This window comes from Aspergillus clavatus, genomic scaffold (genome assembly GCF_000002715.2).
Source record: "Aspergillus clavatus NRRL 1 1099423829806 genomic scaffold, whole genome shotgun sequence".
Taxonomy (NCBI): domain Eukaryota; kingdom Fungi; phylum Ascomycota; class Eurotiomycetes; order Eurotiales; family Aspergillaceae; genus Aspergillus; species Aspergillus clavatus.
The window spans coordinates 715,769-738,833 of record NW_001517093.1 but is presented as its reverse complement, the minus strand read 5'-3'; the positions used below and the strand labels follow the sequence as shown (position 1 = coordinate 738,833).

Below are 23,065 nucleotides of genomic sequence, written 5' to 3'. Positions count from 1 at the left end.
CGCGAACATGGATTTGACGCGCCTCACCGCCTAACGAGCAAGAGCACCAGCCACGGATCTGCTCAGCCACCACCACGTCATTGGGCAGCAGATGGAAAGCCAAAGGAAACACAGCTTTGCATCCACACACGACATGAACAGCTATACACCCGTACTGTCTTTCAATCCGGTTTCCGATCTATATGCGTCTCATACCTTCGAATGATGCAGCGCCAACCACTGGGGGATCGATGCTTACCTTACAGGCACCTGTCACCAAGATCGGTCAGAGCATCACAAGGTGGTTCGTAGCAGCCTACACGAATGATTCTGCCGTTCTTGCACTCGTAAGGCCATAATCACTTTTGTCTCTTAATTATACGTGAATAGCATCTGTGCCGCCTATAGCGTCACCAAGGGAGCTCGGATGGCATCTCAACAGTCGCAAGGGACGCCAAGTCCATCTGCGTCATCAGTCTTTCTCCCACTGGGGCGACGAGGCTCAAGAGCATCCGTTTCAACACAGGCTGAACGGGAGAGCCTGAACGCAGCCCTAGATCAGATCCATACGGCAGCTTACCAGTCAGATTCCCTCACCGTCTTCAATGATTTTACTAGTCCTCCGGTTCCGGCATCCGCCACAGAAGAAAAGGGTCTTTCGGGGGAGCTTCAAGGGGGCTTGAGTGGTTTGTACAGTCGATTTCGGACATCTGTGGGTGGAATGAGGGATATAGTCAGCGGGGTAGGGAAGGCGTCTGACAAAGCTACTGAGGGCTCTGTGGGAAAGGGCTCAGAGCGCTCGATACACAAACCAACTGTTGATGCGACAGATTCTACGAATGAGTCTCCGCACTATACTCCGAACTCTTCTCAGGGATCCACACTACAGTCTCTGACACCCAGCAGTTCACAGGACATTGGTGTTGGCAAAGGCTCCAAACTTTCTTCAAAGACTGCAAGCATATCATCCAAGGCCTCCTTCTCGACTTCACCCGCATTGAAATCACCTACTGTACATATGTCCAAACCCACCAGCGGTCCCTCAGGCGCGGACTCACCGGCTACTGGACACCCCGTTAGCGCTGTGAAGGAAACTGCACATTACTCAAGTAACAATTCCGTCAATATGTCTTCTCATAGCTTGCAGACTATGGCCTCTGCGGGCACTGACAAAGACGAGGCGCCGTTTGCTGCGTCAATGAGCTCATCCGGCTTTAGTGAGCGATTGACTCACTCTCCAGCATTGTCAGCGAAAGCCTATCACCCGCCTAACGAAGGTTCCAGTACGTTAGATCCCAGCAAATTGAAGTCAGCCAGTCACGTACCAGAGAGCTCTATAAGATCGGAGCGACGGATTTCTCACGACCTTGAGCCTTCTCTGCCAGCGCCGTTGCAGATGACGAAGCTTTCCCCAGAGGGTGTGCTAGATGGCATGTCCCTTGGTCAAGAAGGACGTGGGTCGGATTCAACCGCTTCTTTCAATCCTGACCGCTCTTCGGTTGCCGCGAGTTCTGGAGCAACTAGCGTCTCTCAGGTGCCTTCGAATGGAAACAATTCTTTGAATGAGACGCAAGGTATGTCTACGATCGCGACTTCCATCGATGGGGAGCCGAAAGTTGGCGGATCTTCCAAAGTCTCTGCCAGGCAGAAACCAAAGGCTGGACCGTCTGTATCTAACGTCAACCGTCGTGCGGCCTATGGTGCGTCAAAATCCCAATCAACTCACGTAGCCGCCCGCCCACCTGCGTTGACACCGATTAATACGGCCGTGGACACCTTCCCTAGCCGTGATGGGCGAGGCAAACGTCTTCATGACGGCGTTGTGTCGCAACTCAGAAGCAAGTTACTGAGCAAGGAGTTCTGGATGCGCGATGAAAATGCTAAAGACTGTTTTCATTGCGGCGAAACCTTTTCAACGTTCCGGCGAAAACACCATTGTCGCACATGCGGTCAGATATTTGATTCGAAATGCACTCTCCTGATATCAGGGGATAGGTTTGGTCAACCTGGAACTATCCGCGTCTGTAAACCGTGTGAGGCGATGATTAACGGACACGATGATGATTCCTCCGACTTTTCAGATAGCGAACAGAGCCCAATTATAGTCAATCCTAGGGTCTCGGAACTCGGCCTAAGCAATTATTCGCGGGTGTCAGCCGATGACGATGACTCGTCTTCGGTAGTCTCTCAATCTATTGAGCATGTCATGAAGACGCCCACAATGGCGATACCGGCCACACGACGCGCCGGGGAGGGCCACAATCGTCGTTCAGCTGTCCTTGAAATCAGCCCAGACCGCCCCTTGATCAGGCCTACGTCATCAAGGTCTCTCAAGTCAACACTTAACGGACGTCCGCATGCAATGGGTCACAAACGCCATCACTCACGCCAGCAGTTCATTCGGAATTTTAAATCTTTTCATGATGACCGGGCACCTTTCCAACGTCGCAATATCGAAGACAACCCTCCCAGAGCTCAGCTACCTGCATTTCACAAGGACAACATTATTGACCCTGATCTAGCACAGTACCTCTCTGACGATGCTTCAAGCGGAGACGAACAACCGAACTTACTTTCGGCAGTCTCCGAAGGCTCTCTATCAAAAAGCGGCGGTGATGCCGAGAGAACAGCTTTTAGTGGCCTTTTGGCTGCCATGAAGAAAGGTCGATCTGCATTTGGAGATAGGGGCAGCTTCATCAACTCTGGACGTGAAGGGGATGAAGCAAGTATAAGCAGTTCTAGAGCTGTGAACCTTCCTCGAGCTTCGCGGCGGCGGAATCTAAGTGTTGCGAGCAGTATTCATCGTCCCTCTCCGAGAGCGTCCAAAGACAGTGTCTCCAACTTACACGATGCAACTAATGCGAATTATGTCTTTCCAACGGCCGTGAAGCCAAGCGGATTCAAGATGACAAGGAGTTCTTCCATGAGAGGAGCAGGAGCCCCTCCGGTAGAGCTGAACAAAGCGAGTCTGCAGCACGTCCGAAAGCTTCTTCGTCAACTTCTGAAGGATACCTCAGTGCCTCGCCCTCACAGCTGGGAAACCGCGCTTTTACCCATTTTGCTGAAAGCCGCTGACGAGGTTGATCCAGATGTTCAAAATGGTGATGATATGGACATTCGACATTATGTCAAGCTCAAGAAGATTCCGGGCGGTCGGCCAGGCGATACTTCTTATGTCTCAGGGTTGGTTTTCACCAAAAACCTTGCCCTCAAAAGCATGCCCAGAAGCATTCCTCATCCAAGAATCCTCATCATCACGTTTCCGCTCGAATATGCACGTCAGCAGCAACAATTCATGAGCCTGGAGCCAGTCATCCGTCAGGAACGGGAATTCCTCGAAAATCTCGTTAGCCGAATAGCTGCGTTGAGGCCCAGTTTGCTTCTGGTCGAGAAGAATATATCCGGATTGGCTCTTGAACTACTAGACAAAGTCAAGATAACAACAGCCTACAATGTCAAATCGTCTGTGCTCGAGGCTGTCTCTCGTTGCACTCAAACAAGGATAATCACTTCTATGGACAAACTCGTCACGACTCCGGTGAACAGTGATTGCGGCAGTTTTGATGTCAAGACATACGTGTTCAATGGTCGTAAGAAGACCTATATGTATGTTTCCGGCTGCCGCAAAGAGCTCGGTTGCACAATTGTACTTCGAGGGGGCGACCATAGTATACTCACAAAGGTGAAAAGGATCACCGAATTCATGATCTACGTCGTCTATAATTTGAGGCTCGAGACATGCTTGATGAGGGACGAATTTGTCCAGATTCCTACGTCGACTGAGGCAGAGGTTCAAGCTTCCAATGAAGAGACGAGTCAAACAAAAACCACATCTTCACAAGGCAACCCGGATGATAAGAGTAGTGTGACACCGCCGGGCTCACAAGAAGATTCTAATGAAAAGCAAAGCGATACTGCGTCTACACACAAGATTATTGCTACAAGCAACGAGATAGAGGTTCCAGATGATGTCCCAGAGCCAACTTACTACGAAGACATTGTCCGTGGCACCGAGACAAAGATCTTGTCAGCATCACCGTTTGTCAAGTTTGATCCGCCTTATCTGCTCAAGCGTGCGAGAGAGATGGAAAGTCGGCTGGCTTATCTGAAGCGGCTTCGTGATCAAGATGTGAGCTCTGAGGAGCTTTCAGATGAGAAGACCAAGTGTCAGAAGTTTATTCTCATCACGCCAGAAATGGTTCATAAATCCCCACCTAATGCTCCCCCAAAGGTCAAAGAAGTCCTGCATGCTGCTCATGATGCAGAATATGACAATGCGCTACATCACTATCAGACCCAAAAGCGTCAATGGGAAGCATATATAGCAGGTGCTTCTCGTCTATTTGACCCATACGCCCATCAGAGTATAGTCGTGCTCTTCAGCCTGGTTTGCACCACCACATCTATCCCTTGCTCTGGACCAGATCTCTTTGCCCTTGAGTACTATAATGAGCATGGGGATGATGCGATTTTCGAACCTGACTGCACCGTCGGTCAATACGTGGAGGATATTTGTCACAATGCCAATGCTATTTGTACAGCAAACGGTTGCGAGAAGCGGATGTTCGAACATCACCGCCAATACGTCCACGGTGAGGCTCAAATAAGCATATTTGTGCAGCCGTATCCCTCGAAATTGCGAGGCCTTCAAGACACGATTTTGATGTGGAGTTGTTGCAAGATCTGCGGGAATGAAACACAGGTTTTCCCCATGTCAGACAGTACTTGGAGATACTCCTTTGGCAAATATCTGGAGCTGTCTTTCTACAGCAAAAATCTACACGCCCGTGCCGGTATCTGCCCCCATGACTTGCAACGTGATCATCTCCGCTTTTTCGGCTACAAGGACATTGCCATACGAATTCATTACGACCCAATCAATTTGCTTGAGATCATCGTTCCCAGAACCAGAGTTACCTGGAAGGTGGATAACGATCTGAGACTGAAAAACGAGGTCTATCTCAATATTGAACGTCGGCTGAACAAATTCATAACTTCCGTCAAGGCACGACTGAAAGGAATCAACGTCGAAAGTGTCGTTGCGAACCTGGCGGAAGACTGCACCGCAGAAATAGAGGTACTGACGAAAAAAGCCAGTGAAGACCACACTACTTTAATCCGGCAATTGCAAGATAAGTACATCAATTCGAGGTACTGGGAGGTGACTCCGTTGAACGAAGTGCTTCGTTTGGTTCAGGAGAAGGTTGTGGAATGGGATACTGCTTTCGCTGAATTCGAAAAGAATTTCTTCCCTTCTGAGAAAGACATCAGAAGACTTGCAACATTGCAGCTGAAGAAGATCTTCCTCGACAAGGATGCTTCAGTGGCCTCGGAGGAACCCCCAACGACGCCCACAGAGGCGGAAAGTGAACAGAGTCAGGAGACCAAACATCCGCGACCAATGCGTCGTATGACACTTTCGCCAGAGAAAGCCCAGGATGTTCTTGTTTCGGTCGTGGAAGAAGATTCGGGCAAGAAGAATGTTCCGGAAGCCGGCTCGCCAAAGACTGAAGAGATCCCATTATCAATTCCCTCGGCAAACCCAGAAGATACCAAGTCTTTTCCGCCTCCTGGACTCGGCACCGATGCACCAGATAGCCCCCTGAGCCCTGAGCTACGTGCACGGATGAGTCAATCGGAGCAGCTGCTTCCTTCAAGTGCGCACTCTGCAAGCAGTCCCGACATCCCTAAGACTGTGTCAAGTGTTGTGGACTCAAATCATGGCTTAGCAGAGCCCTCTACCGAGCAATCCGCATCACAGGAAGATAACCAAGATAAGGAGGAGAACTTCGAACCCGAAAAGCAGCCAAGTGTTGTACCGCAGCCACCACCTTCAGCTATCCCTCGGCTCGCTGAAGGTGTTGTTAGGCGTACTGGGAAAGCTACCTCTCCGCCACTACTCCGTGCTCAGTCCCAGCCATTGCAAGGTCAAAAGGAACGATTCAAGAGCAGTGTTCCTTTCCGTGGGCTTAAGGTCGGGCCTGGGGGTAGTAGTAGCTCGGACCTTGCCCCTAGTGCTGTCCCAGATTCAAAGTTCAAACCTTCGGACAAGAAGTTTTCTGAGAGATTCGGCCTCACCGCTCTCCGGAATTCACGGCTGGCACCTGTGCCATCGCTTATACCTCGCTCGATCCCGACCAAAAGAAATACGCGTGTCTTAAATTTAGCCAAGCATTTTGAGCAGTTAAGTCGCGAATTTGAGAAGGAACGACAGCGTGAAAGACGGCAACGAGCTGCCAATGGTACACATTCTCGTGCATTCCCTCTGGCATCCTCTAAGCCAATAGTGGAGGTATACAAGAATGTTAGGGACGCGGTTGAGGAGCGCGAACCTCCTGGAGAACCAGAAGACGAGTCACCTTCAACATCGCATCTTCCTGTTGATGAACCTAGCCAGGGGAGCAGGGATTCACTAGAAAGGGCCTTGGAGGAAGAAACTCGAGAAGACACCACCTCAGTCTATTCCCAGCCACCCGGAAACGAGGATAGGAGCCACGGTGATGCCCATACAGTGTCGGACGTGGAAGGGGAAGAAGTACATAGTGATGAGGATCGGACATCCACGGAGGGCCTCCATCAGACTGATTCGAACGATGAGCTGCCTAAGATGTCCCCAGAGGACGAACAGATGGACCTCAAAGAACTCCCTAAACACGAGCGAAGTAATCTTCTGAAGATGTTGACAAACTTCTGGTCCGAGCGCTCTGCCAGTGGATGGGCTCCCCTTGACTACCCACTTAGCATGTCCGATCACGTTTTCGCAGACTGCGACATTATAGTGCGGGAGGATGAACCGAGCTCCCTCATCGCATTCGCGCTCGACTCAGGCGATTATAAAGGGAAATTAACTAGTATCCAGAGGCGTTATGAGGAACTCGACGAGAAGAGGTCAACATCAGGAGAGGGCTCGGATAGTGTTGATGAAGCTCGGGTTGAACATGCACTCCTTAGATCCACTGGCACTCATCTGAAATACCAGTTCCAGGAAGGACAGGCAAAGATGTTATGCAAGATATTCTATGCTGAACAGTTCGACGCGTTGCGGAAGAAGTGCGGAGTCGCAGAGCGAATCGTGGAGTCCTTATCCCGTTGTGCCAAGTGGGATTCCAAGGGTGGCAAGACCAATTCTCTGTTCCTCAAAACCTTGGACGACCGTTTCATCTTGAAGTCGCTCTCGCCAATTGAGACGCAGGCGTTCCTCAAGTTTGCTCCGGCATACTTCCAGATCATGTCGGAAGCGCTGTTCCACGAGCTGCCATCGGCCATTGCGAAGATGTTCGGCTTCTACCAAGTGATCATCAAAAACCCGGCCACAGGGACCGAGTTCAATTGGTTCCTGCTGATGATGGAGAACCTCTTCTACGACCGAGTTCCGACGAGGATTTTTGATCTTAAAGGTTCAATGAGAAATCGCAAGGTCCAGAGTACTGGGGAGCGAAATGAGGTGCTATTAGATGAGAACATGGTCGACTTCATCTATGAGACACCGTTGTTCGCTCGAGAGCATTCGAAAAAGCTATTGAGCCAGAGCGTCTGGAACGATACGCTGTTCTTGGGTCGGCAGAACGTCATGGATTATTCACTTATGATTGCGATTGATGAGAGCCGGTCCGAGCTGGTAGTTGGCGTGATTGATTGCATCCGCACATACACGTGGGATAAGAAATTGGAGTCATGGATCAAGGATCGGGGTTTTGCTGGAGGGGGTAAGAATCGGCCCACTGTCACCAGCCCCAAGGAGTATAAGAGCCGCTTCAGAGAGGCGATGGCCCGATATGTTCTTCAAGCACCCAGGTATGTAGATGACGAGACATGATACGCAGGATCCGGCTGACCCTTCATTACTCTACAGTTGCTGGTACCAGCTTCAGCCAACCCAACCATATCGATACCCCCCTACGGGAGGCCATGTGCACCACCTACCGCAGGCCCCTCATGCTATTGAGGCAGATGATGCAGAGGGCAATGCAGAGCCCAGCCTTTCCTAAGGCAATAATTCATATAACGATTTCACGAGCTTACGGCCCCGATGTACACAGGCATGCTGCAGGGGCGACACCAATTGCACTCAATCGAGGCGTTTCGGCATTACATATACATACGGAGCGCATATGGACATTCTTTTTTTTTTTTTTTTTTCTATTTCTGCTCGACACGTTTCTATCAAGATTACATAGTTGCATGGACTGTGCTGTACATACGTCGCTGGGCACATGTAAACTAAGCACAAATGGCACCTGTACTAAGGAAGTGAACAATTGGGAACCATCATATACATCGCAAAACAACCTTCATAGTGGACAGAAGTCAATACCATATATATTCCCTTTTACTCTCCAAGCTGAAGTGTAGGATCGCACTTCCGTTTCACCGAATCCATACTCCAGGCGGACCGAGACATCGGCTGAAGTCGGGATCGCCGTGGGGGAAACTCGGGAATATGATTTGCCCTGAGTTGTCTCTCAGCATCGAACACCGATTTTGAAACCAGCCCGTGGTGACTCGACTACGAATTTTCTTTTTTTTTCTTTTTAATTTATGGGAGTGTGGGAAATTGACTTTCACTCTTCTTTGTTTCTCTTCTTCCTATGCTATCTGGAATTCTGGATACTGGGCTGCTTTGCAGGTTGTCGTGTTTAGAAGCACGATCTTGAGTCGACTGTCGAGTGCCTTAGGCCCTCTCGGGGATGTGCCAGCCTCGGCCTCAGCTGCGCCTTCCTGTTTTGGCCCTTGCTGCAGCAGCAGCTTCCTTCCCCGCATCGAATCTTCTTTCTTTCTCTCTTCTCTCAGTCTCAGTCTCAGTCTCAGTCTCAGCTCCCTCGTTTTCCTCTTCCTCCATCTTTTCTCTCATCATGGTCTGGGAGACAGTGTGCGTCGAGTTATTGAGGAGATGACACCTCATGGCACGAATGACTAAATTGATGAGGTGCTGTACATCAATGATTTGTTCAAAAAGAACACACTCACTGCGACCAAGTTCGCTACGATCAAGTCTACCCAGTCTACTAACATATCAGCCTCTACTGACATCTCTTTTGATTAACAGTCATTGCTTTTTTTCATTCTCATCATATACATGAGCAATTCATTAATCCAGCTTTAGGTAAAATCACCGAAGGATGGTCGATCAACGCTTTCAAAACAAGAATCCACTCCCGAATTATGTCCCAAGGGTGAGCGTCTGTTTATGCGCACCCAGCTCCAACAATGAAAGAAATAGCAAACCCCTCAGGCTGCACTTTCTAACCGCTACTACCAGTCGCATCGTGTCCATTGACGGAATCCTCACAGTGAGAATGATGGGGTGACTGATGGAGTGCGCGCGATGTTGTCGGTCATCAAGACCTATCTACAAAAGTCCAAGAGAAGGCAAACCCGTTTTGCTCATGGCCCAATCGCAATCATTACCGTGTCGTCCACCTCAGGTGGCAGTCGTGTTCGAATTTACTCAGCGAGGCCAAGGTTCTCCTCAGCGGGGACAATACGGACGGTGTTGGTGTGGCCCATACCGCCGCGCCATCCCTGAACACAGACGATGTTGTCGCCCTTGTTAATGAGGCCGAGCTTGAGGCCGTGAGAGATACCCCACTTGAGGCGACGGTCGACATCCTCCTGCCAGATCTTGACGTTGAAGTCGGGCTTCGTCTCAGGGAAGGTGAAGGGCCAGACACCACGGTACAGGTGGGAATACTGGTGTTGTTGTCAGCAATGCTTGAATTCGCGATGATCCAGGGGACCGAACTTACCCGGGCAGCCATGGGGTTACGAGTGACCATGAGAATGGGGCAAACGGGGCGGTACTTGGACAGAAGGCGAGCAGTTTTACCGCTAAAAATTTTTGATCAGCAAAAGGCCTCGCGATGGGAACGATCTCCCGGAAATACATACCTGGTGGTGAGGACAACAATGGCACCAGCATTGAGCTCCAGACTGGCGCTGACGGCAGCCATGGCGATGGACTCAGCGGTGCAAGTAGGGCGGGGAACAAGGTTACGGAGCTCATCGAACACCTGGAAGTGGGGGGTAGCAACCTCGGCAAGCAGACAGGTCTCGGACATCATCGTGACAGCCTCGGTAGGGTAGTTACCCTTGGCGGTCTCACCAGACAACATGACACAGTCGGCGCCGTCGAGAACAGCGTTGGCGACATCAGAAACCTCAGCACGAGTGGGACGGGGGTTGTATGTCATGGACTCGAGCATCTGGGTGGCACAGATGACGGGCTTGCCCTTCATGTTACACTTGGCGATCATCATCTTCTGGGCCAGGAAGACCTTGGGAGCGGGAATCTCGATACCCAAGTCACCACGGGCGACCATGACACCATCAGTGGCTTCAAGAATCTCATCGAAGTTGTTGACACCCTGCTGGTTCTCGATCTTGGCAATGATCTGGATCTCCTTACCCTCCTCACCTAGCACCTTACGGATGTGCTCAATGTCGCTTCCGCGACGGATGAACGAGGCAAAGATCATGTCGACCTTGTTCTTGACACCGAACTTCAGATCGCTGATGTCCTTCTCAGACAGAGCGGGAAGGTCAACGTCGGTACCAGGCAGGTTGACACCCTTGCGGGAAGAGATGTTGCCGTTGTTCAAGCACTTGACACGCAGGGTCTTGTCGTCTACAACCTCGAGGACCTGGAAGGAGAGAATACCATCGTCGACATAGATCAGCTTGCCGGCTTCGATCACCTTGGTGATGTTCTTATAGTCGAGGTACCTGGGAGCAAGGCGGATCAGTCCCCAATGCGCCTTAAATCTCAAGGTGGCGGAAGTACTCACATGTTCTGGTCGTCGCAGGCAGTGGCATACTTCTCGTCAGTGGTGATGTTGAGCTCATGACCGGCCTTGATTGGGATGTCCTTGTCGCCAACAGTGTTTCCGGTACGGATCTCAGGTCCTTTCTGTGACAAGAATTTAGTCGCCAAATTGAGCATTCTACCGGTCGTCAGACTTACAGTATCGAGAGCAATCGCGAGAGGGCGTCCAGATTGGACCTTCTCGGCCTCGCGGGCATTGTCAATGACGGATTGATGATACTAAAGATACGTCAGCGCGCTGCTCCTTTTTTATTTTCATTCCCCCCCGTTCTCCTGCTTTCATTTAAAACAAAAGGAAGTCAAGACTCACCTCATATGAGCCATGGGAGAAGTTCATGCGAACAACATTAAGGCCGACTATCGGAGTGTTAGTTCAAGAAAGTTGGCGGGATGCGCTGGGCCGAGTTCCCCGCCCGTACCTTTGCGGAGAGCGTTAATCTTCTCGACGGAGTTAGTCTTAGGACCTGTGAGTGAGAAACAAAGTCAGTGGAATGCGATGCTTATCTAGAGCTTCCTGCTCTGTTGCAAGAAACAAGATCTGGTGAGAAGCGTGGGGCAGAGGACATACCGATGGTGCAAATGATGGAAGTGCGACGGAAGTTCTTCGCAGGAACCATTTCCGTGTTGAGCTTGGCGTGCCATTCCAGCTTCATACGGTTGCTCAGATGGTCGAGAGAAGAGCTGGCAGCCATTGTGGATGACTTGTGTGAATGAATTGATTGAAAGGGAGAAGGTAAGTTGCAGAGAGAATGAAGGGGGATGGAGTGAAAGGAGGAAGAGGAGGAGGAGGGGAAGAAGAGAGTTCAAATGGATGAAGCGTTGATAAAAAAAGAGGGACCAGAGTTGGCCCGGTGAGGGAGGGGGGGCTCCAGTCGTGCACGGGAGGAAAAATACTGTTGGCCGCTGGCACGCAGTATCGAGTAGTATGACAGTATAGGCGGACTATTATTATTACTAGGTATGGCGCTTTTGCTATAGTTTATCTCCGGTGCCCCCGCGAGAGAGTAAATGATGCATTCAGTGACCGCCGTAACAGTGAATAATCAGATCATGTTTCCATTATTATTATTCTATATCATCCCACAATGGGGTGGTTATCTTGAGACAAGAGAGTGGGTTGACCAGCGGTCCAGAGGGACAGAAGCAAAAAGAAGCCAAACAGACCAACGGCCGGAGTTCTACATCATGCGTTCAAAGCATTCAAAACAAGAACTACCTACAATGTCTCTCACAGTCCCACCTGCCTATAATTTCATTTGGATATCTCCCTTTGCATGCGTGGAAGGCGACACTCCTCTTTCTTCTGTCCTCCGTGTTTGTAGAGAACACCGAATCGCCCGAGCAATTTATCCCATGTGCTTATTGGCTGGAAACATTCAATCTCCTGGGAGCTGTTTCTGTTGTTAGCCTGTTGAACTGTTTTCAAAAGCTAGCTAGCTAAGCAGTTCGAAGGCCAAGCGAGCTCTGAGTCTTAAGACACTAAGTAGATCCGTACACCGGCCACATCGCTAGTCCGCATCCAGCGCAGTGGCAAGAGACAACATGTGCAACTTGTATAATTAGTCATTATCTCTGTGTGTTAAAATAATGAAGTGTATAATTATCCCCCAGCCACACACAATAGTCAGCCCACACCGTCCACCACACCGCCCCAGCCACTTTTGGCGCACACCGCCTGTGGGTACTTATGACTTGGCACTGGCAGTAAATGCCCCACGTCATGTGAAATGGAACCCAGCCATCTCTCACGTGAGGATATCCCCCGACTTCTAACTTCTACCGCTGATCAATGTTGAGTGTCAGTTGTGTCAACTTCCTTACGATATTTTGGGTTCCTACTGTACAGAGTACCGGATATTCTTGATCATCGCTTCTTGTTGGTCTGTTGAGAATTTAGCTTTGAAGGGGCTTGGATCCGTATATCTGCTCTACGTCTGTCATCATGGTATGTTTCTTTGCCTGTGTGGTTGACGGTGGTTGCGAGAGCTACCGCTACAGAGCTAGCTAGGGAGAGCTTGTGCTGATGCGATGTTGATGCTGTTTAGCTGGGCCGTCTTACACACTACGCTTTTGATGCGGTGCTCCGTAAGTACTATCTTGATCTTGATCGGTCTGGAGGGATATATGCGGGAAGTTGAACTAATCATTGCTTGCCTTAACATAGTCTCTGCCTTTCTGGCTGGTATCAAGCGCTCGACTGGTCTCACGTAAATACTTCCCTCCCCCGCCGAATGAACCTGCTTCGTTTTCGATTTCATGGAACGAATTGCAGTCGAGCGAACTTGCGAAAGAAAACTAACCGGTCACCCCGTGCCCGGGCCCTGGTCCGGGTCGCGTGGGGTTCTCACAGCCCCAGTCTCAGCTCTGATAAAATCACCGATAGCAAGGACATCAAGAAATGGATCGACAACTATCTCGGCGTCGGCGAGTGGGTCATGGATCAGTCCGTGGCCGTTCTGGGTTCCACGAGTTACTTCGAGCGCAAGCGATGATAAAGCATCGGGACGCCCTCGCGGTGCGATTCTCCAAATAGCGGATGTACAATGAGTGAGAGTGATGGATTGTCTCGACATGTTTCTTTCTTTCTGGAGTTCGTTGCGCCTATTTGCATGCACCTCGTTGGACTCGTTTGATCGGACATACCCAACTCAGATTTTGTTGCACCGGAATACAACATGTAAAATGAAAGGGACAGGTGGGGGGATTCGGTCTCCTGGTTTAAACCATCTGCGCAGCAGTTGGCTCATGATTGATGACTTTGTTTTGCCTGTTCATCTGATCGTATCAGACCATGGCGTTGGGGATTCACAATTCATTTTCCCTTGGCTCTCATTCCTTATTTCCTTGCATACATATCTCCATCTTCCTCGGCTTTTCCTTCCTCTTCAGAAAATCAACAGTAGCGGCTCTCGGGTTTATGTCTGATTGTGCCTAGCAGCCTCCCGTTTCTGGGGGTGTTGGGTAAGTTTATCTCATCTGAAAGAGCCGATGTCATTAATTCTGGTATCGAATAACAGTATGCGATATGGACAATAGCTTCTCTTCAACTGTACCATCAATGTAAGTCAGTAATAATCTTTGCTGGTTGCCACCAGTGGTGAAGTGCATACAACACAGGTTCAATAAGTTTCAGAATTGCTCTCAATCACTCCTCAGCACTTGTGTGATCTTCCAAGATTTGGTCCAGAGTTCGCAACTGGAGATCGAAGAACCGGAAGAATCATGTCTGAATGAGTGAGTCAATGTCAAGACGTCGGAGGTATGAGATATGCCCCATAGCTTCCCAGTAATGAGCAACGCAATCCGGTGATATCAGGATCAGCTGCGACGAGATAAAGGTGTCTATTCACGCGTCAATTTCAACAACCTTCCATAGATAATCAATGCATCCCCGTCATGAGTGAGAGGCGCTTACCATCTCTGAACCCAATCCCTGCGACATGCCCTTTGCTTCGCACTATTCTAGATCCTTGATAAGGTGCTTCGTCTGCGATACGGACCAGTCCCCGTGGCCCAATATCATTAGCAATGAAAGATAATTGTCCCCGAGGAACATTTGGATCGCCAGTGAGCTTGATGGCCTCCAGACTGCCCCTTTGGATTACTTCATCAGGGCCTGGTTCTGGTTCGTTGATCGAAGTCGTCGAGTGGTCGTCGTGATCTCTTTGTATGAATAGCAAGAATTCACATCCGTGGGCAGAGTAGTCTCCCACCCAGATTCCCTGATATGGCTTTTCCCTCGTAGGTGTATACAGACTTGGGTCCAGTGTACCATAAGTCGACAATGTCTCGCTTCGACCCGCGGTAAACATAGGCATACCGAGACGAAAATGCGCCCAGCGTCGAATGCGGAACGCATGCTCAGATATCTGTGCTGAATCTCGGCAACGCTGATTTCCATTCGATCGATGCCCTTCCATCTCAACATCGCGATAGACACGATGATCACTGGGGATGGTCGGCGGAGGCCACTGCTTGTTAGAATCCACTGGCGGGTGTGGGGGCAACTCTGGAGAACACAGCGAAAACGCATTAAACACATGCTGCGTCTCTATCGCCATTGGCATACGAGTCTCGCCATGGCAATATCTGGGCAGCTGGCCTTCAGTGTTCTTCAGAAGAAGCACCGGGTCGTCCAGCCAAAGACTGACCTTGGGATGGAATGTTTGTATTATGACGTCCGGATTCCACTCCCATACCTGAAACTGATTTCCCCGTCGCTCAGCAATGACCCGATATGCCTCAATGACTCCCCTTCGTGGATCAAACCGCGCCAGAATCAGATTTCCAGTGTGTTCAGTATCCGAGAACCAGATCTTATTTCGTGGGATGAACCAGCAAGGGTGATAAGCGACGTATAGAGCGCGAAATGATTCAAAGGGACTGGCACTGTAGATCTTGAAGGGTAGGTATAAATTAACCACGTCCGCCCACAAAAGATCATTCGTTGTGTGTCCAGCGAGGGAGCGGCAAGTGAGCGACACTCGAGCCAGGTCCGTTGCTGAGAGATACGACAGGATCTGATGAAGTAGCTCGGGAGGCAGTCGCACGAGAGATGAGCATGAGTTATCTTGAATACCTGAGCTTGTGTTCAATCCTCCAGGTACCTTGGGTTGCTCTTGTGCTTGCTCCTGCTCGTGTTGTGGGTCGCCAGGCACTGGGGTTAACGAGGCAGAGTCCCCCACAGTAACTGATCCACCATCCATGGCTGCGGGATTGCGGTCGCGCTCGGTGGTTTCCGAGATGTCAGTCTTCAATCTTCCCCCAGAGTCTGTAGAGAATAATATGAATGCTTCGTGAATAAGACGAAAGACAAACAAAGGAGAGGTATCTCAAATGGTAGCACTTCGGAGCTTGCATGTCAGCTTGCGTGGAAGTTGACAAATGACATCATGGGGGACAGGCGACAGGACAATAATCAATGGAATCAAGATGGCTCGTCCCAATTCGCAGTTGTAGTAGTTGCTAGGACAATTCTAAGTAAGGAGGTTTCTGGATACAAGATCGTGAGGTTTTCTCTCCTACGAGTCGGCGGGGGCGACGACAAGCTGCTCTGCAAGGTGAAGGTGACAGGAGTTACGAGGGGGAAGTTAGTTGATGAGCTGCCCAGTTGGTGCTGCTCGGTTATCGATAAGATAAGCCCCCACAGCCCACACACGCAAGATGGCGATAACATCAGCTTATCGGAGCATTCGGCAGCCATATGGTAGTGGTACGGACTACGGAGTAGTAGATACAGGGATAGTTATCAGTCGATCTCTCCGTCCACTACTACTCAAGGATCATCATGATCACCTTTTTCTTTGGTCGATTCGTAGAGACTGACGAGCTCCCCTATCACAAGCAGTGCGAGGCAGGCTCTAGGCACCAGTCACCTGACTGAAGTTGCTTGTTTACTCTTTCCCAAATCGGGAAATATGGATCCATACCGACGCGTAGAGAAGGCACCACTGAGGATTGCTGCCTGTGCCTTCCTTCTTGGGACGAATCAGGGCTGACCCCCTCGCTGTTTTGTCTCATCTGCAGACTCACTTTCGTGCTATACATACATAGAGAAAGTGTTCCAGCTGCCCTCGATCACGCCTGTTGTTTGTTTATCTTGCCCATGGAGCATATGTTCTCCAAGGCTCGTCTCCCAATCTATAGAGCTAACTGAACTGTATCATCGTTGATGACCATCTCCGTCAAGACTGCTATCAAAAAAAAAAGCCGTAAGAGATTCATATCCTACATCTACGGCCTCTCAAGTATCAAGATTGTTGATCAAACTTCAGACACCATCATGACTGTCAGAGTGACTCGCAGCCAGAGTCGAAAGACCTCGGTCCCCCACTCCGAATCTCACTCTCCAGAGTCTTGCAAGAGAAAGAACGAGTTCGAAGATCCTCCCACCTGTGGCAATGTCCACAGGGTAAGCGGACTCTCATCTTGCAAAACCCCTCAGAGGCAGAATAAGAGGGTTCGAATCTCAGATCCTGGTCCTCAGCTGCAAAACTGCTTCGACTATTCTACCGGGTTGACGCCTGCGCTGCTTCGCACCTCGTTTGAGGACTCAGGAGATACCGACCCTGTCATTCGAACTCCTAGCCGGCGGCGCTCAGCCCCGCTAGCACGCCCTCGGTACCTGCAGGACCCTTCTTTCCCTGTCAATCGAGTCCCTGCAGAGCGAGTGGTACAGTTCACACCCTTGCGGCAGATCCTAGACCCTCGGACCCAAAGAAGGCTTAGGCGCATAGGGCTCAGTGACGAGATCAACCACATCGAGCGCGAGAAACGTGAAACGGCCTACTATGAAAAGACCTTGCAATCCTTGTTGCGCGAAAGAGACGCGTTGAAGCAAGAGCTTGAGTTGACGAGAGCCACGCAAACTGAACACCAATCCTCGCCGCCAGAGCATGAAGCTATGAACATGTCCCCCCAGACCAGAATCGAGCATCTAGAGGCTGAAAATGATCGCCTTAGGGAGAAAGTATCATTTTCCTCTTTTCAGCATGCTGATGACCAATGCTCTGTCGCAAATAGTGACACCGGTACCATTGACACCATTATCATCAATGACAGTGCATTCGAAGGAGACACGATCTTGATGTCAAACTCACCCGATATTCACGCCTTTGATGGGGACCAGTGCCCCATTCCAAATGATCTTTCGCAGGTGCTCGATCAAGGCACGGCGGCTGTTGACTACACTCAACTTCGCTCATCTGACAATGAGAACGGAGACGATTTACGCGATCTCTCGCTCGACCTAGAGGCTGCAAGAAGAGAAAAAAGGAACCTATTCGACTCCTGTCGCGCTCACTCCACAACCTTCGATGGCACCGAACTTAGCCAGCATCTTCACCAATCCTCTCCGCCTCCAGATTTCGTGGTTCAAGTCGTGTCTGCCCTCACAACGGCCGTTGGCCGTGCCTCAGATGCTGTCGGCGCACTCAATTCGGCAGCGGATGAGCTTTCGAGCCTGGGTTTTTCGGGACAGACCGTGTATGAGATCCTTACCGAGATACGGCATCGCTTTCGTGCAGCTCGCCTTAGCCTGGAGCGTGCAGTCCCAGGTGAGACAGCCAATGCAGGCCTGGTCGATGGAAGTGCCACGTTAAGCGCGTTGGTGGATCGGGTGGAACTGTTGGTGAAGGACCTAGGCGAAGAGCGTAATGCCCATCGGGGTTCATTGGGTCGGGAGAAGGCCCTGCGTGGCCAATTTGATACTCTGCTGGTTCGCAATGAGGCTGCAAGCAGAAGAATCCAGGGTCTAGAGGAGACGATCACGTCTTCTGCGAGCGACATGCTACACACGAGGGTTCGGATGCAGGAGCTCGAGCGCGAAGGCAACGAACAGTCTGTCAGTATCGACAGGTTGAACGAAGCACTCAAGAAGTATTGCGAGGAGGTGAAGGGACTTGAGGCCCTTGTGAATCAACTCGAGACAGAGAAGATTGCTTCCCGAGAACAGCACAACCAGCGCGTCTCGCAGCTCGAGGCCAAAATTGCGAGTGACGAGAAGGCACGTGCTGTAGCTAACATAACTATTGCTGAGCGGGAAGAGCGCATTCGTCAGCTGGAAGAGACGGTCCAGCTGAATCAGATTCGCTCATGCGATTTGACTGCGAAGGTTGAATCTCTTGAAAAGGAACGTCACGACACTCTTGAGAGCTTGAAGCAGAAGCTCGCTGAGCAGCTCCAGCACCACGAAAACGAGATTGGGCTCATGAACGTCCGGGTCTCAGAGCTGACCACTTCTCTGGAAGCGGCCAAGTCAGAAGCAGAGAACTTACGTCGAAGTAACGCGGGCCTGGAGGAGCAACTGCAACTGGAGATGGAGGCCAAAGCTGACTTGCTCGATAAGTGGGCTGCGGATCAAGCGCGGTCGTTTGCATTCATGAAAGAGACAGTCAATTCGGAGCGACGCAAGGCAAGGGTGCGCGCTGCGAATTGGGAACTGCAGTCCGATGATCTTCAATCGGACGGCACAATGCTTCCTAGCGAGCCGATTACGCCCGTGAGCATGGCCCGATTTGTTGATGTCGAAGTCGGACGAGGCAAGCATCGAAAGCGACTTGACAGTGGCATTGGTATCTTGACCGAGGATGACCTTTTGAACGACGACGGAGACAATGGGCGGGAGCCTCCTTTGGATATCAATCTTTTGCCCTCTGACCCACCCAATCTCTGATGTTTCTTCGATATAGCTGTTTTTTTGCTTTTGTAATCTAGTTCTTGGTCCATCTTTGCTGCCTTGCCCCGATCTAGTTTGGCTACTCTGTTGACTTTGGGTATATTAAATGTACAATCCATATTCACTATTTTTTCAGACTGGAGATCCTTTGAGAGTCAAAATACTTGTTACGATCATTGTTGTTCTTCAACTGCTCGTTGCAAATTTCCTGTTGAGATGCATTATTGATAAGGCTGGCTAAGAACAGCTGACGATGACGACGGCGGGTGTTCATCAACAACAGCCCGAGTCTTGTTCAGAATCAAGAATCAGCATCGGTGATGATAGCCCCATGGTGATCCCAGAGGTCATCAATACATATATATCTTGAGTCTAGATACTTAGTTTACTAACAACATACTGCTAATTTTAAAGATAGTTCAGGGACACTGGAGCATTTACATACCCCGCAGCCTGTTTGATATTACCACGAAGCTCCCTTTACAAAACTAGCAGCCAAGATGACGGGCCATACTCAAGCCCATAAGTATCGATTGAAGGTCACTGCCGGAACGGAATACAATCCAGATACACATGAGATCGTCCCAGTCAACGCTGACCAGAGCTTACGCATTGAGAACGAGCATGCGACGGTGAGCCTCTGTGTCCGAATCCAGAAGTACACCGGTGAGTCAAACACCATCAAGGATACTTCAAGTCCTCATGAAGGAAAAGAAAGCTGATCGATCTAATCCCATAGGCTATCCTGACGACTCCCCCAAGACAAATCCCTACTTCTCGCACCCCCTCCACCAAGACGACCAATACTCCATCTCCTTCTCCATCGTCTTCAAGCACCCCGTCAACGGCAACGACCTTCTCTTCGGCAACGACTTCGACCGTCCTATCCGCTCTCGCCTCCCACCAGGCTTCAACGCCGCCCTCCATCTTGTGAAATGGACCCTCGACCCGGCTATGGACGGTGACGCCTACGCCGACAAACCATACTTGTACAGTCCCGCCGTGGCTTCGCTGAACCAGCTGCGCATAGGCGATAAGATCCAGAAGGGCGCTGAGGTGCCCACTGTGCACGACGTGGTGGTGGAAGAAGGCGCGGACGGGTCCGGCGCAGAGGAGCGTGCAGCTCGCGGGATCCCCAATTCAGTCGCGGGGCGGCGCAAGTTCTTCCTGAGTGAGGAGGAGAGGAAGAAGTTTGAGTTTGAGCCCGGGAGGGTGTACTCGGCGGATTTTGGGAATCCGTATCTAGTGTTCAACGGTGAGTTGCCTCCTTCTTTTTCTCAGCTTCCAGGAGATTGTTCGATGATATGTGAGGATGGATGGGCTAATTTTGCGTCTTGTAATGGTGGTGTAGATTTCTCACTGCGGCTTCCTGGCTTCACGGTCCACGCGACCAAGTATATCGATGAGAAGAACCATTACTTGCGGTATGTGCTGAAGGATCGGAGTACCAATGAAGTCTACTTTGTGGTGCTGTTTACGCTGGTCCTGCTTGGGACAGAGGAAGAGCCCGGCCATAAGGAGCGCATTGAGCAGGAGATTCAGGAGAGTAAGGCGAGGAACGAGCAAACGAATGGGAGTTTGGGCAAGTTTGACTGGGAGCCGGAACCGGCTGCTGGGGATGTGGAGTAAGATGTATACATTCTTAACATATGCATGAGGGATGGGTGGAAGAGTGGGAGACGCGCAGGCGTATAAGATAGATGGGCTCGAGGTTAAACTCTTTTTTTTTGCCCTTCTTCCAGCGGTCAACGCCCTGATCTATACTCCTACATACATACATACATACATACATACATAAATGTCTTGTTTTTTCTGTTTTGAGTGTCGATCTACAGTCTCTTGAGAACATCGTCCAGAACCTCCTGGGTAGTAGCCTTGCCGCCCATGTCGGGAGACAGGTACTTGCCCTCGATCAGGTTACCATCAACAGCGGCGTAGATCTTGGCGGCGGCCTGCGCCTCGCCCAAGAACTCCAGCATCAGGGCGACGCTGCGCAGGGTAGCGATGGGGTTGGCGATGCCCTTGCCCTCGATGTCGGGGGCGCTGCCGTGGCAGGGCTCGCCGATGGCGAAGCCATCACCGACGTTGGCGCTGGGCACGAGACCCAAGCTGCCGACGAGAGCGGCAGCGCCGTCGGACAGGATGTCGCCGTACAGGTTGGGGGCGACGATGACGTCGTAGTACTCGGGCTGGCGGAAGAGCTTGTAGACCATGGAGTCAACGATCTGCTCCTCGACCTCGATGGAGGCGAAGCGGTCCGCGGCCAGGGCCCTGCGGGCGGTCTCGCGGAACAGGCCGTCGGTCTGCGAGAGCACGTTGGACTTGTGCGTGATGGTCACCATGGGCTTGGTGCGGAGGCTCGAGTCGCCGCTGGCGTCGCGGATCTGCTGCCGGCGGAGGGCGATCTCGCCGGCAATGGTGGAGATGCGGAACGAGGCCCGCTCGGAGATCCGCTTGATCGCCTCGGCGACCTTGCCCTCGGGGGTCTCCCGGGTCGTCTCCTCCTTGACGTAGAGATCCTCGGTGTTCTCGCGGACGATGACCAGGTCAATAGGCTTGCCGCTGCCGGCGGTGGACTTGACGGGGCGCACATTGGCGTAGAGGTCCAGCTTCTTGCGCAGAGCGACGATGGGGGACGAGTAGCCGGCGACCTTGGTGCTGGGGGAGCTACATGACTGTCAATTTCACCTCCTTTCAGTGGGTCTGGGGTTAAAGGTGACCGACCTGACTGCGCCGAACAGGGCACCGTCGCACTCCTTCTTCAGGGTGTCCACAGTCTTGTCGGGCAGAGCAGTACCGGTCTTCTTGAATGTGTCGAAACCAGCCTCGAGATCGACGAAGCTGAACTTGAGGTTCAGGGACGAAGGAAGCGACTCCAGTACCCGTCTACCGGCCTAAATTTCGCAGGGTGTCAGATCGCAATTATCTTTTGCGCAGGTCTTTTGAGTCGTTGTTGGCTGGCATACCGGAATGACCTCCCGCCCGATACCGTCTCCGGGGATGAGACCTGAAGAGCAGACATGTCAGCTAAGAGTCATAATATGAAGCTTGGGATTGAGAGCCAATTGACCTATGCGAAGCGTCCTAGCAGCAGCCATTGTGAGGGATCCGGCGTTATTTGTGACTCTTTTTTTTTTATTTTTGGTCTTTCCACCTGGTCGAAGGAGAGTTCCGATAAACGGAGTGGAAATGCTGGGGATTATTTGTATGACACTTGCAGGAAGAATGTTGATCCGCGACAGTTCGAGTCATTTCGGGGAAATGGATACAGATACTTCTACTCCGTACACAAGTTACATCCTCGACCTATGTGATGAACGTTTTGCATAGAAGGCAATACCAATTTTTTATTTAATGTGCATGAATCACTTTGAGGTCTATTTCCCGTTGGTGCTGTGATCCAACCTTTGAGTCGGTGTTGATGTCCCTGTTGTACAGTATATGTACCAGTGTCACTCGAAAAGCGTCATCTTTCCACTGCATCAGTTCAGTTGTTCGTCGTTCTGGTCCCAATTTTTTGTAAAATCCAAGACCAGTCCAGAGGATGTCTCATTATTGGTCTAGACATCAAGACTATAGTCTACTGTCTACATACTGCATTACCCACTGTCATGCAGCCGAGGCATGCCCAAATGATTCGACACTGCCCAGCTGTACTACTGCATGGGAACTCAAGTTCCACCACATTCACAACGTAGCAGACCACCATCCTGGTGAGATTGCATCAAGGATGATAACTAACCTCTGTGGTGTCTGGTCCATCAGGCAGGGAGTAAACAATATAGTGTCAATAGTGGCCGGAACTATAGGATCCCTTTGATGATGCCTTGGTTAAATAGAGAGACTTACAGACTATCGATCTATCTACTTCCATGCTCATGCTCCTTGATCATTTCACTGCCGCTGGCATCGGTGCTGCTGATGATCATGATATAGATGATAATCACTATTTAGGAGGCTGTCCCTAACTAACTACGGAGTACACAGTAGTAACTATCTACATCAAATCAAACCCTTCATAAACTAAAAATTGGATACTAATGAGAATTGTTACAAAATTACTCAACGTGAAGCCGCGGATCCGCCCC

General features: G+C 50.7%; 7 protein-coding genes across 7 annotated transcripts, besides 3 other annotated features; 4 read left to right on the top strand and 3 right to left on the bottom strand.

The window, feature by feature from the left end:
* Positions 1 to 997: 997 nt before the first annotated feature.
* Positions 998 to 7,967, top strand: ACLA_081620 (1-phosphatidylinositol-3-phosphate 5-kinase FAB1; the record flags this gene model as incomplete). Its single annotated transcript, XM_001267897.1, has 2 exons — positions 998 to 7,773; positions 7,832 to 7,967. The coding sequence occupies 2 exons, from the start codon at positions 998 to 1,000 to the stop codon at positions 7,965 to 7,967; spliced, it is 6,912 nt and encodes a 2,303-aa protein (XP_001267898.1).
* A 797-nt stretch (positions 7,968 to 8,764) lies between these two features.
* Positions 8,765 to 8,793: a microsatellite.
* Positions 8,794 to 9,423: 630 nt separating this feature from the next.
* ACLA_081610 (pyruvate kinase CDC19) lies at positions 9,424 to 11,493 on the bottom strand (the record flags this gene model as incomplete). Its single annotated transcript, XM_001267896.1, has 8 exons — positions 9,424 to 9,669; positions 9,726 to 9,807; positions 9,868 to 10,701; positions 10,764 to 10,885; positions 10,940 to 11,020; positions 11,112 to 11,158; positions 11,221 to 11,265; positions 11,370 to 11,493. 8 exons carry the CDS (start codon positions 11,491 to 11,493, stop codon positions 9,424 to 9,426), a joined length of 1,581 nt encoding a protein of 526 aa, XP_001267897.1.
* A 1,250-nt stretch (positions 11,494 to 12,743) lies between these two features.
* Positions 12,744 to 13,293, top strand: ACLA_081600 (DUF1748 domain-containing protein; the record flags this gene model as incomplete). The annotated part of the gene is made up of 4 exons (XM_001267895.1): positions 12,744 to 12,767; positions 12,847 to 12,886; positions 12,966 to 13,008; positions 13,074 to 13,293. The coding sequence occupies 4 exons, from the start codon at positions 12,744 to 12,746 to the stop codon at positions 13,291 to 13,293; spliced, it is 327 nt and encodes a 108-aa protein (XP_001267896.1).
* A 728-nt stretch (positions 13,294 to 14,021) lies between these two features.
* ACLA_081590 (F-box protein) lies at positions 14,022 to 15,507 on the bottom strand (the record flags this gene model as incomplete). Its single annotated transcript, XM_001267894.1, has 2 exons — positions 14,022 to 14,143; positions 14,217 to 15,507. 2 exons carry the CDS (start codon positions 15,505 to 15,507, stop codon positions 14,022 to 14,024), a joined length of 1,413 nt encoding a protein of 470 aa, XP_001267895.1.
* A 1,076-nt stretch (positions 15,508 to 16,583) lies between these two features.
* Positions 16,584 to 18,974, top strand: ACLA_081580 (uncharacterized protein; the record flags this gene model as incomplete). The annotated part of the gene is made up of 1 exon (XM_001267893.1): positions 16,584 to 18,974. One exon carries the CDS (start codon positions 16,584 to 16,586, stop codon positions 18,972 to 18,974), a length of 2,391 nt encoding a protein of 796 aa, XP_001267894.1.
* A 503-nt stretch (positions 18,975 to 19,477) lies between these two features.
* On the top strand, positions 19,478 to 20,606 carry ACLA_081570 (DUF1769 domain-containing protein; the record flags this gene model as incomplete). The annotated part of the gene is made up of 3 exons (XM_001267892.1): positions 19,478 to 19,643; positions 19,717 to 20,232; positions 20,329 to 20,606. 3 exons carry the CDS (start codon positions 19,478 to 19,480, stop codon positions 20,604 to 20,606), a joined length of 960 nt encoding a protein of 319 aa, XP_001267893.1.
* A 138-nt stretch (positions 20,607 to 20,744) lies between these two features.
* Positions 20,745 to 20,774: a microsatellite.
* Positions 20,746 to 20,774: a microsatellite.
* A 32-nt stretch (positions 20,775 to 20,806) lies between these two features.
* lysB (homoisocitrate dehydrogenase lysB) lies at positions 20,807 to 22,075 on the bottom strand (the record flags this gene model as incomplete). Its single annotated transcript, XM_001267891.1, has 4 exons — positions 20,807 to 21,644; positions 21,702 to 21,871; positions 21,944 to 21,984; positions 22,048 to 22,075. The coding sequence occupies 4 exons, from the start codon at positions 22,073 to 22,075 to the stop codon at positions 20,807 to 20,809; spliced, it is 1,077 nt and encodes a 358-aa protein (XP_001267892.1).
* Positions 22,076 to 23,065: the final 990 nt, after the last annotated feature.